Raw genomic sequence first — 13,905 nt, forward strand, 5'->3', positions numbered from 1 at the left:
ATCATCAAAACTGCAGGGGGCGTAGGAAATGTGTAAGTAGTGTAACTTCAGATTAGAGTGGTCTTATAAAACATAATGTTAATTATAAGAAACATAGTGGTAATTAAATGTCTCAGACACATTAACCTATAATGAATAGAAAATATCTGCAGAAGCACTTAGATCATAAAAGTGGACAGGGAATAGCAAAATGAATTCTTAATTGAAAAGATGCAAAGTAAACATTCAAAAAGAAAATAAAGAAAGAAAACAAGGCCATTATTGTAAAACTAAGCTTTTAGACAATGATTTATTTTTTCTGTATTTTTCTTAAATTTAATTAACTTTTATTTCAAAGGGAAAATAAATATATTGTAGAATATTAGAGAATGCCCAAAAGTAAAAATACAAAAATAAGAACACTAGAGTCATAGTGTCTTATTGTACATTCTTCCAGATCTTTTTACACACATATATGTGTATGTGTATATGAACTTTTTTCTGATTAAATCCTACTGTTTTGTAACTCAGGCTTTTCAATTTCTGGTCCACGTCTTTACATGCCAACACATTTTTATTTCGTCTACTATCTAATCCATATTCTAATTTCTCAAGTTATCTAAAAAATTTCTGTACAGTTGGCTTGTCCATGCTAGAGTCCAGGCCAGGGTTTCATTTCATGTCTGGTTTTGTGAATATTAAGTCTTCTTAATCAAGATCAGTACCTTTTATCATGATATTCACTCATTAAAGAGAGCAAGCAAGTTTTCTTATAGAACATTGTCCCTTTTCAATTTAATTGGTTGCTTCCTTGTGGTTGATGTTCTTTTTCAAGAGTAACTTTCTCTGGAATAAGAAGAGTTTGGCCTCTTAAAATGTCCAAAAAATCATTTATTTATTAGTTTTAGGTGCAGAAACTCTAGTTCTTTATTTCTTCAGGTTGGTTGTACCTTTATCATTCCTGTAGAGTGGTAAAAGAAGAAAGAAGCTAGAGGAATGCAAGTCAACCAAGGAACTGCTGAGGGAAACTATCAAAACTAAAAGCTAACTAGAAAAATCATAGAAATTACTGTCTATTGAGTTTTTGAATGTTTTATTTTCATTGCCATGACTAAACTAAGTAGTAATGATATGATAACTGATATCCATCCAAATTAGATGAAAAAAAAATAGAGTCAGGGATCTTGTTTTGTTCTATTGGAAGTGATCATTCTTAAAATGAAAAAAAAAAGAATTTTCTTTTAATTTACAGTGACATTGACAAATATTGTCATAAATACATACCATTTATTCTTTTGAAAAATAGATAAGCAGAGGAAGTTTAGAGTTTAGTTCAAATCCACAATTAAAAAAATACTGGGGACTATTCTCAATCATACATAAATCCTTTGCAATAAAAAATTGGGCTCAGGAAACAAAAATACAGTTCTTTTCATAGTAGTGGCTTTTCAGGGATGTGTTAGGCAGTTGAGCTGAAAATTATGCCTTGGGTTGAAAACTAAAATATTTTCTGAAATACATATAACTGGCATACCAAAAATGTGATCTTACACACACCAAAACACATCACAATTATGAGTTTCTTTCCGTACTTTAGTTAAGTTTTCTCAGCATAGATTTTTAAGTCTTTAGAAAATTCCATTTAGGAAAATCTAGTTGAATTATAGCAACATTTCAGTATGCTGTCGGACTTTGAGCTGTCAGGAAACAACCTTTAGGATGAACTACATTTTAAGGTTTCTTTGCAGTTTTATATGACAATAATATAACAGTTATAATGTTTAAAAGACATGACTTAATTTATAGAAGAAGTTACCCAGATTTTTTCCCAGAGCTCTTTAAAATTTAAAAATTCTATTTAGGATCATCTGCTTTCGTTATTTCCATCTGTCTTTGAGCAAAAGTTTACCTTTCAAGAACAAGTAATTTTTTTTTTTTTCTGAAGGAGGGTAGCTGTATAGAGTAGGTTCTTCTATAAATAGGAAAATAAATATAAAACACTTTACTATGGAAAGCATGAGCATTCAGGGAGTTATTTTTTAGTTTTGATATCTATCATGACTTCATAGTCAACACCTATGTGTTTTACTCTGAACGACTTGCTATGGCATATGAAATTAATATATTTCAGGGCTCTGACTACAGAAAGCTCATAGATACTACTCTACTCTAGAACAAGAAGTTAAGACCATAAACATTACTTTTCAAGCAAGCAAAAATTTATCTTAGAAAACAAAAAGTGATCAGTTTCAAAATTATACATTAGCTAACAATATATTAGAGAAACATTTTAAGAATAAAAATCTCCAATTTCTTCCTAATCCCTTTTTAATACTATTTACATATTTTTTTTTAATACTTAGTGTGTAGACATCTTTCATGGGTATATGATGCTTATTCCTGCTTTTAATAATAATGCTTACTCCAGTCATCATAACTCTGAAAACCCATCTGACCCAGTCTTCATCTTTCTCGTACCCTTTGTCCCAGCAAAGTTGCCCTTGCCAGAGTTTGAAATAGCACTTTTGTCAATGCATCTCTCTGTTGATATCTCTATATACCAGAGGTGTGGGGTTCATAGGTCCTCAGACCACTCATTTTTGGTTTAGAACAGTAGTTCTCAACTGGCAGTGATTTTGAAAGACGTTTGACAATGTCTGGAGACAGTCATGACTAGAGGATGGAGGTGTTACTGACTTGTAGTGGATGGAGACCAAGGATGCTGCTAAACATCCTAAAATGCAAAAGACAGTCCCCAGAATGAACAAGTATCCAGCCCCAAATGTCAATAGTGCCACTGTTGAGAAAGCCTGCTTCAGAGAAAACGTTGAAAATAATATTATAAACCACAACAATACTATTTAAATGCATTTCTACTTCTTTATAGATAAAAGTAAAATTAAAATGATTTAAAATTATCCTATATCAAAAATTTGGCATACATTCTTCATTTTGTTATCAAATTTTACATTTTTTCATCAAATGGCATGTTGTGGCTGCTCATCCCCAAAGATTAGTTGTCTGTGCATGGTTTATTACTAAAAAACAAAGCAAAACAAAAAACAGGTACAGTTTTTACCATGAGAAAAGTTTTGTGAAAGCTTTAATGCATTTTTAATTTGCATTTCTTCTAATTGACTAGACTTGTGATATGTGGATAATGGCTTGTCCAACTGCTTTTTCCTCTTCCTCTGTCTTTTCTCTCTTCATACTTTTGTTTTTACTTTTCCATTCTGGTTGGCAGGACTCCTCTAATTGCAGCTGGAGTCATTGGCGGGCTCTTCATCATGGTCATCGTGGGTCTAACATTTGCAGTTTATGTTAGAAGGAAGAGCATCAAAAAGAAAAGAGCCTTAAGAAGATTCCTGGAAACAGAGGTGAGGTGTTCATTTCTTCTCTTCAAGTGTTTAGGGATTTTCATTAGGTTTAGAAGGTTTATATACTTAGTTTTTTAATCCAAGAGAAAATTCTATTCAATTTCCTGCTGAGGGTTTATATTTTATAGTATCGTATACAAAGTTGATGGAAAATCAGAGTATATAATAAGTGTAGTCAAGGCAGGCTCATGGCTTGAAGAGGGCAAATAGCAGGGGTCGAGGAAATTATCATATTGGGCCAGATCTGTTTCTTTTGGAGACAGGGGTCCATTAACAAGCTCTAGGATATACAAGTAGCAGAACTAGAAAATATCTGAGTCAGAGAATATCTCAGTAGCAGAACTAGAAAAATGTTAGAAAACAATAGATTTTTTTTGGTTTAAAATAAAGCCAGATTGGCAAGCAATTTATGCTTTAATTAGGGCCATTAAATTGCTGGCCACTGATCTCATTATAGCAGCAGTGAAAAGATGAGCTTCAGGATAAAGCTTAGTTTTGTAATCACATAGGCCTTATCACACTATTTATGAGGTACATTTAATATTATGCATGTTAGTTATTGTGAATATGTAAATTATCCATAAAATACTATAATTTCTTTTGTATTGCCACACTGAATTCTCTAGCATGCAAGTTGATCGTTTTCACCATAAAGGTTATAGAGGAAAAACAATTGCAGAAGACCATGTGTTACCATATCCTTCTCAACTCGAATCCTACCTCTTTCTCCTGATACACGTATCCATGCCTATCTGAACATTTCAGAGCAAATCTGTACTGAGACAGTCTGCCTTCTTTGCATTTGTTTTCTGTCTCACTGTCAGTGTGACATTTTGACTTTTCCTCTTAACACTGAAAGGAATGGGAATATTCATTCATTCATATGTTTCTCACACTGATAATGAATTAAATTTTAGCTCTTTTCCCCCAAAAGTTAAATCTGGATAGAATTATTTGAAAGTTTCAGAAAGCTACTATACAGTTACATATAAGAAGATACTTCTAATGATTGAAGTTATCTGAAATTAAATGGGCTGTCTTATCAGTAGACACGTTCAAGCATAAAAATGGTAGTTATATACACAGAGTGAACATAGTAATGATTCCAACTTGAACTGGATGTTACAAAAGATCAACTTGATCACTTTCAGCCTTGTACATGTGAACATGAATAACAGTTTGGGCACAGCCCATGTGCTGTGCATATTTTCAGGTTAGCTAGGATGATGGAGACAGGTAGAATTCTCCCTTATGGACAGCTTGGAGCAGTCACTGAAAGAATTCTGAAAAGTGAAGTAAATAAACTAGAGTTGGAAAGGAATTAAAGGTTTGGAATAGCAGTGGATATTTAGGTGATTGAATAAATAGAAGACAAATTCTGTCTCTTAACTATGTGTAGGAAAAGCTCATTGCTATGAAAATAGTTGTTTTGTTTTGTGCTGTTAATATGGTGCTTTCTAATAATGCCCTCCAAATTGGCATTTCATTACTAAATAAACACATACTGATTGGTTTTATAAGCATATTCTATTTTTTATAGAAAGTTATAGCTTAGGACTAAATTAGCTAATTGTTGAATTCTCATCTTTCTCTCAGTAAGAGTAAATAACCGTGATTTCCTACCATCTAAATAGAAGAGGAATTTTTAACAGGTTCAACTTAAATTCTTAAATACTGAAGCTAGAAATCTGCCTCAGATGTGAAAACTTTGTCAAAACATGATATGTTGTTGGAAGATTTTTAAAATTGATACGCTTCACAAAATCATGTTGACCCAGATTGTCTTTTTTTCTGTTGCATGCATAAAAGTAGAAAATCTTTTTTTCAATATACACTTATTGAGGTGCACTATAAGCTTGATACTTTGATAGATGCTGTGATTTAGAAATGTATTAATGAGATATAATCCTATCCCTTGAAGAGTGACAGATTTGGTGCCTATATTATGGCAGGTAATATTCCAGAGTTTTCCACCTACGTATATACCATTTCATCCTTTAACAATCTTCTAAGATAATTATTGGTATACCAATTTCACAGATGTGAAATGAAGGGCCAGGAAAGGCAAATTGCGTTCTAAGCCTGTAAGTGGCAACAATGATATACAAACCCACAAATTTAAACTCAATTGTCTTTCTACCATACTGGGTCATAAAATAAAACTGTGCTCTTTTAATGGTATAATACTCAAATTCCTGGGGAAAAAATGTGTTTGTAGAAATAAATTGAATGATACTTAATAAAATTGCGGGTAGAATTGTAAAGTTTTCAAAATATGAAATTATTGCACAGTATATGCCTATATATAATACATGTATATACATTTTTAAGTCTATCTAGCCTAAACTGCTAAAATCCAGTCCCCAATCTTGCATATGATTTTTGTATGACTTTTGTATATGATTGTAAAGTTTTATAACTTTTAAACTTTTATAAAAGTTTCTTACTGTATACATAGTATGTGTATCAAAATCTATGAAAGAAATTCTGCACAGCAGGATTCAAATGAATGGGATCCTCTGCAGGAGATTTTTTTCAGATTTGTTAAAGAATTGTGTGACTCTTTCTGAGATTTATGGGACTTGAATGCAGTTATATGCATTATTACAAGATAAATTTGAAATTGAAATAAAAGTGTATTAGTTGCCAGACTGTTAAAAAATAGCTTAAGAATATTATAATTCTTATCACCTTTCCCAAATTCTTGCTAACATCCCTAAACTTTACCTACATTCAAGATTCTGTTTAGCTAATTAAGTAGACCATGATGTTCACAGAAGCATGATAATAATAACCAAGCTGAGGACCGCAGTGCAGTTAGCCTTATAAACAGACATTTTGAAATACTGTGGTGGTTTTCAAGACAATGTGAGTAGGAGGAGTAGGCCTTAATTATTTCCTTATGCTGAGGGAGAACAAGGTATTTGTCTGTGTTTAAAGTTTAGTTCTTTTTTTTAACTTAAAAATAAATTTTAAAAAAGCTCTTGTTTCTCTGACTTGCCTTTTTCCTCAAGCATAGATAAAACTCTAAAATTTTAACATACAGTATAAACTTTGTGGTACCCAGAGTCTCTCTTCTGTCTACATTTTTGTATTCACATAGTCAAGAAATTGGCACACAGTTACATATCTTTCTCCTGCTTACCCATCCTCTCTGGAAATGGCATCTAAACTATGACATCTAAAATTATCAGCCTGATTTTACCCCTTTTGGCTACCCAACCCACTTTAGGAACTGGTATTTCCCACTCTAATCTCACCCTTCAGACCTGTCCTTCTCCCTGATACTGTGTCCAAACTGTTCTTCCTGGTGGCAGTGTCCTCCCCCATGTCCATCCATTTTTATTATCTCAAGACCAATTTTAAAGTTTTCCTCCTTTTAGGAGCCACAAAAAGCAAACCTCACTCCCCAGTGGTTATTTTATTCCTCTGCATTTCATAGAATTCATTTATGATCTAGAATCAATTCATAGCATTTTAGAATTTTTAACCTAGAAGGTGCTCTAGGGCCTTGCTACTTAAATGTGTTCAAGGACCATCATCATAAAGAGGAATCTCCTGGAGTTCTGTAAAAATGCAGATTTCAGCCTCAAATCCATATCTACTGAACCAGAATCTGCATTTTAACAAAAAACTCTGGTAATTCATATGTACATGAAAGATTTAGAAACACTGTCTTGGTATAGTGACATTGTGCTAACTTGTTTTCTTCTCTTCTGACATGTCTGTCCTGACTTCCCTGCTAGGTATTAAATGATAAGAAGGTAGTTTTTTAATTTTAAAAATTGTATTTATTTAATTTTTATGTATCGAATTTCCTGAAATGAAAAAAAACTTTGATAGAGTACACTGGCATAAGTAAAATCTCTAAGTCTTAGATGAAGTTTTCCAAAAGGAAGGAGCATGAAAAAGTAGAATTAAGAGCCCCTAATTAGTCTCTAAATTTCTATAAAAAGTGGGAAAAAAATCCCCTAGACTAGTATGCCTCAAGGTAGGTATACATTTGTTACTTGTGTTCACCCAGGTGAATAGCATGAGAAGAGAAAGGGTAGGGTCAGAAGGAATTGTGAGTGATCCATTTGACAAACATATTGTTTGTCAAGGAAAAGTGGTCTTGTGTGTGTTTTCTATGTGTGAGAAAGTGAACCAGAGAGAAAAAGAGAGGAACACTGATTGTTGGATCGAAAGTTGTGTAACCTGTACTCTTTTTGCTTTGTAGCTGGTAGAACCCTTAACACCCAGTGGTACGGCGCCTAATCAAGCTCAACTACGTATTTTGAAAGAAACTGAGCTCAAAAGAGTAAAAGTACTTGGTTCAGGTGCTTTTGGAACTGTTTATAAAGTAAGTAGAAAATAACACATACCATCAGTTATTTTCAGTTTTGTTTCAGACTTGTTTTAAATAATAGTCAAAGTTATTGTTCTAGCCAACCTAACTCCTCTTTAATATTCAGAGAGGAGAAATCTTTATAGTATTGAGAAGTTGCTGAACAAATGAATTCATTAATTTTTATTGACTAAACTGGGTTGGATACAGTTATGAGAAAGCAGGAAACAAGGATGCAAAGCCAAAATATTGTTCATTTTCTGAATGCCTTCTGAGGTCCTTTTGATATCATCTCCCTTTGGCAAATTTGTTCTTTTCCAAAATACCCAGATCCAACCCATTTACCTTTACCCCTACACAGGAGGAGATCCCCGAGAGACCTGGGCAATGTGCTTTTCTTTCTTTTCTCTAAGTTCAGGTTAGCTAGAAGGAGAGGGTGACAACATGGGTTTTTAATAAGAGAGATATTTCTGGAAAGGGAGAGCTTGAATGATGGCATTTGCATGTTTACTTATTTAACTTAATTACAAAACCAATTCAAAGGCCAGGCCCAAGGTTAATTGTGGTGAAATTTATTTTTAATGGTAAACAACAAGAATAAGAAGCTCTGTTGGGATAGTACTAAATCCTTCTTGTAATGTCCATTACTTCAATTCCCAAAATTTGCTTTAACAAGTTTCTCAAAGCTATATGCAAGCCTACATTTTTACAAATATGTTGGCTAAAATATGTAAGATCTTAAGAACTTTACATCTTAAAATGTTATTTTCTTATATTTAAGACAGATTTATTTAATGGAAATTATTAACAATTGGAATATAAACCTTAATTTTCTCTCTTGAATTTTCCAAAAATAATGTAATCTCTTTAAAATAAAACTTTTATTCTATGGTCAAAATGCAAAAGTTTCTTAATCTTTTGTTCTGCATATTTTGTTCAATTAAATTCAGAATTATTAGCTGATGTTTTTTGACCCACCTCCTAGAGTAATGAGAATAAAAACAAAAATAAATGGGACCTCATTAAACTTAAAAGCTTTTGCACAGCAAAAGAAACCATAAACAAGATGAAAAAGGCAACCCTCAGAATGGGAGAAAATATTTGCAAATGAAGCAACTGACAAAGGATTAATCTCCAAAATATACAAACATCTCATGCAGCTCAATAACAAAAAAGCAAACAACCCAATCCAAAAATGGGCAGAAAACCTAAATAGACATTTCTCCAAAGAAGACATACAGATGTCCAACTAACACATGAAAAAATGCTCAACATCACTAATTATTAGAGGAATGCAAATCAAAACTACAATGTGATATCACCTCACACAGGTCAGAATGGCCATCATCAAAAAATCTACAAACAACAAATGCTGGAGAGGGTGTGGAGAAAAGGGAACCCTCATGCACTGTTGTTGGGAATGTAAATTGATACAGCCACTGTGGAGAACAGTGTGAGGTTCCTTTAAAAACTAAAAATAGAACTGTCATGTGACCCAGCAATCCCACTACTGGGCATATACACAGAGAAAACTATAATTCAAAAAGACACATGCACCCCAATGTTCATTGCAGCACTATTTACAGTAGCCAGGACATGGAAATAACCTAAATGTCCGTCAACAGAGAAATGGATAAGGAAGATGTGGTACATATACAATGGAGAATTACTCAGCCATAAAAAGGAATGAAATTGGGTCATTTGTAGAGACGTAGATGGACCTAGAGACTGTCATACAGAATGAAGTAAGTCAAAAAGAGGAAAACATATTGTATATTAATGCATATATATGGAATCTAAAAATATTGGTGTAGACAATCTTATTTACAAAGCAGAGATAGAGACACAGACAAGACACAGATGTAGAGAATAAACGTATGAATACCAAGGGGGAAAGGAGAGTGGGATGTACTGGGAGATTGGAATTGACATATATACACTATTGATATTATGTGTAAAACAGATAACTAATGAGAACCTACTGTATAGCACAGGGAACACTACTCAGTGCTCTGTGGTGACCTAAATGGGAAGAAAGTCCAAAAAAGAGAGGATATATGTATATGTATAGCTGATTAACTTTGCTGTATGGTAGAAACTAACACAACATTGTAAAACAACTATACTCCAATAAAAATTAAAAAAAAATATATTAGCTGAGTACCTAATTTGAATATAAACTATTCTAGGCTGACTTGATACCTTCTAGTCTTCAAATCCTTTTTCTGTTTAAAGAGACACAATGTATCCTATCTGTTTCTCTATTTATATTGTGCTAGGAAAAAAATGGACTTCCATTTTAAAAGTAACTCAATCTTGGCATGTACCTTGCATATAGTCATGGTTGTATTTTTCAAGATGGTACGGTCTGGAAATTGAATTTTATTTTAAATCATGAATACCATATAACTCAAGACTAAATATTATCTAGTGACCTCAGAAGGTAAAATATTAATAATATTTTATTATTATTTAATAATAAAGCTTTATTAATATTTTTAACAACACTTATTTGCCCACTGTCCAAGAGTGTTGCACATGTATTGAAATTACCTCTATTAAAAGCTTATTGAAAGTTCCATAAGTATGTTTAAATTTATGCCTACAGTGTATATTGTTGACCCTAAGTTTTAATTAATATATTAGTTCTTACAAGGACATACTGTCTTTAAAGAACTATTCTTGACCACAGAAATTCAAGTTGGCTTAGCCAATTACTTGGTTAATGCTTCCTTCTGGTTGAAGATACACTGTGTTTAAACATAAAAGATTTGAACCAATATCATGGTATCAGCATAGTTGAACTGTGGTCTGATGGAGCCTGGAAAATAATGACTATACTAATTTAAAAAGCAGTGCAAATTAATTCACACTGAATGTATATTCTTATTTCAAAAGTATACTTTAGGAATATTTTAATATTGATGCTATATCTTTATAAGGTAACCCCCTCTGTTGTTACTTTTTTAAATAACGGTAAGCCTGTTCTCCACCCTAGTACCATCAAAAAGAAAATGGGTCTTGGGCTTTTTTTTTCTCATTTTTACGTTAATAATTTACAAAAAAAAAATATACTGCAGGGAACTTGGCTTATTATTGTGCATTTGACATATAGCTTTCCCTATTCACTCTAAGAACATAACCCTTAAATTCACCTTCTAAAGGTTAAAGTCTTTTTTTCTTTATTATTTTGACTTTTTAATAATTCTTGTGTTTAGGTCTTCTATTATTACTACTTTGGATAACACAAATACATATGTCTTAGCATAGAAGTACTAAGTGAAAAACTTTTAAAAATATTTTCCTTATAACTACAACCAGCTGATATTAAGAAAAACAGGAAGTGGAGGTGTTCTGCTCAGGAATAGTAGACTTTTTTTTTTCTTCCTTTCATTTTAATGTTAAAACTGTCCTTAGAAGACATTTTTGATGTCAAGGCTAATAAATTAAAATTTGAGATTTTTTTTTTACATGTAACCTCATATCTGCTTCTGTGTTCCTTTGGGACGATACACTTAAAAAAATATATTCTTGTATATTCTATGCATCCCTGTATTACCAGTATCATTATCCTCATTCAGATGATTGAATTATTTACTCAGAAATGCTGTTATTTAGCTAAAGTTGTACTTTACCCAAACCCTGCCAACTTTATACTTTCCCACAATGCACAGGTCCTGTTTGAATATAATTATGTCTCTAGAGGAAGAGAGAACTTTCAGTGACTAATATAAATATTTTGTATTACTTCAGAAATAATAAAAATCCTTGAATATTAAATAATATAGACAAATTAATATGTGCTCAATACTCCCTAGTACTTGCCTTTGAAAACTATTAATTCTTTTTTTTTTTTGTGGTACGTGGGCCTCTCACTGTTGTGGCCTCTCCCGTTGCGGAGCACAGGCTCCGGACACGCAGGCTCAGCGGCCATGGCTCACGGGCCCAGCCGCTCTGCGGCATGTGGGATCTTCCCGGACCGGGACACGAACCCGTGTTCCCTGCATCGGCAGGCGGACTCAACCACTGCGCCCCCTGGGAAGCCCTGAAAACTAATTCTTATACAATCAACCTTAGAAAATTAATTCTTAAATCAATCTGAATTTTGATACATAAGAATATGCTTTTTTATTTCATTTTATTTTTAGTTGCAGAATAATTAGATAATATTAAAGCTGAAAAGAACCTCCAACATTAATTACCCCAGTCTTCTAAACTACAAATAAGACAATTGAAGTTCAAAAAGCAAAACAGCTTTCTCAAAGTTGTGAGAAGTTGATGATATCATCCAAGTCAAATATTATTATTATTTCAATGTTTTTTCTTTTTCTTCTTCTTTTTTTTTTTTTTTTTACTATTCAAAGCCTTTTTCATGTACACAAATTGAACTTGATAATAGCGTAAACACCTTGAAAGCAGAATACATATATGATCCACCTTCAGGTAATGAAAGCAGAAAACAAAGTTGCTGAGTAATTTGTAACATATAACAGGTGCTTGAAAAACATTTGTTGATTGAATGACAAAATATGGAACTTCTAAATTATTTTTTAAGGTATTAATAGGTCAAGTGTTTAATCAAATTTTGTTTCTGGTCTAAATGTTGTATGTCTTAATATAGATTTAATGTGACTTTTTTCCTCCCAAGGGTATTTGGGTCCCTGAAGGAGAAACAGTGAAGATTCCTGTGGCTATTAAGATTCTTAATGAAACAACTGGTCCCAAAGCCAATGTGGAGTTTATGGATGTAAGTACAGACAGCAGGCAATCACGTTTTTATCCATTATTAATAGACTGCTTTTAGAATTCAAAAAAAAAAAAAGACTCCAACTTCAAAGTGTCTTCTCTGGAAATGGTATAATCTTATAATTAAAGGCTTGAGCAAGGGTCAGCAAACTTTTGCTTAAAAGACCAGAGAATAAATATTCAGGCTTTTCCTGCAATGTGGTTTTTGTGACAACTACTCAACTCTCTCCTTTTAGTAGATAAGCAGCCATAGACAATTAAAAAAAAAAAAAAAAACACAGGAATGGGCGAATGGGTATGAATGTGTTCCAGTAAAACTTTATTTACACAAGCAAGCTAAAAGCCAGATTTGGCTTGCTGACCAAATCCTGCCCTCAACGGCCATGTGTTTAACTACTATGCCAGACTGCATTTGAGAGTAGTGACGATGATTTGGAAAATCAGACTGCTTTATTTTATTGTTGTTATGATATATTACTTGAAAACATCAATCAAGATTAGTTTTGATAGTGAGTTAGTTGCTGTTAAATTTAAATTAGGAACCCACTAACTCAGATAATTACACATTGAAACTTGTTTTTTTCAATTCATATTCATAAGACAAGACCTTATAGGTAAAATACTCCAGAGTTCTGAAGAATGAAAGTACTTTATAAGGTCAACCAGAACTTTAAGATTTCCCCTAGCAATAATTGTAGATTGAGCTGCTCAGCAAATTTCAGAAGGTACAACAAGTGAAACTATGTATGTAGCATGCTGTTATTTTTTCACATTCAACACAAGATATCTTGCCAGAGGTGCTGTCAAAGACCCATATGTATTCTTTCTCTATCTTTTAGCATAATGTCTTCAGTAATAAGAATGATTTTGATTTTCAAATGACCTTCATATAAAAGAATATGCACTTTGATTTTTAAAAAGACAAATTGCTATGTTTTTCTATCCTTTTCTCTTGTACGCTCTTTTGTAAGTTTTATAGGAGCTCAGTTTGTGGCGCTGGATAATTTATTTGGGTCTAACGCTATACTCATCTTATATAGGGCTACTTTTAGTTTAACAACTTATTGGTCGTTATACAATAGGGCTGATAATTTAAGTGGGACCAACCTGTTGCTCTGATTGGTTGGTGCAGATGCCGAAAGCTCTGTCTCTGTGTACCAGTGCCGAATCGAACCTCGGAGACAGAGTTTGGGTGAAGAATAGCTTTATTGCTGTGCCTGGCAGAGGGACACAGAGCAGGCTCTTGCCCTCAAAACTGTGTGTCCCAACCCCGAGGGTTTAGTGAGTTTAGTGAGGAGTTCTATAGCAGTGGTTCAAGGGTGGGATTGCTGATAAGATTAGGGTGTGTGCAGGGCCTCCTTTCCTTTAATCTGGCCTCAGTTGGTGTCTTGAAGAGCTTTTCTGGTTCCTTTAATCTGGAATGAAGAATGCTAACAATTTCCATTTGTTGGGGGTTTTCTTTCTGTAAAGAGCACA

At 33.1% G+C, this 13,905-nt stretch overlaps 1 protein-coding gene across 1 annotated transcript in view; it reads left to right on the forward strand.

Annotated features, from left to right (window-relative positions):
- The window catches only part of ERBB4 (erb-b2 receptor tyrosine kinase 4), a 1,108,236-nt gene that overhangs the window by 876,726 nt on the left and 217,605 nt on the right, over nt 1–13,905 (forward strand). Inside the window, exons 17-19 of the mRNA XM_060016164.1 lie at nt 3,224–3,356; nt 7,576–7,698; nt 12,332–12,430. Coding sequence (XP_059872147.1) covers nt 3,224–3,356; nt 7,576–7,698; nt 12,332–12,430 — 355 coding nt within the window. The remainder of the gene's footprint in view (nt 1–3,223; nt 3,357–7,575; nt 7,699–12,331; nt 12,431–13,905) is intronic.

This window comes from Delphinus delphis, chromosome 7, assembly GCF_949987515.2.
Source record: "Delphinus delphis chromosome 7, mDelDel1.2, whole genome shotgun sequence".
NCBI classification, from domain to species: domain Eukaryota; kingdom Metazoa; phylum Chordata; class Mammalia; order Artiodactyla; family Delphinidae; genus Delphinus; species Delphinus delphis.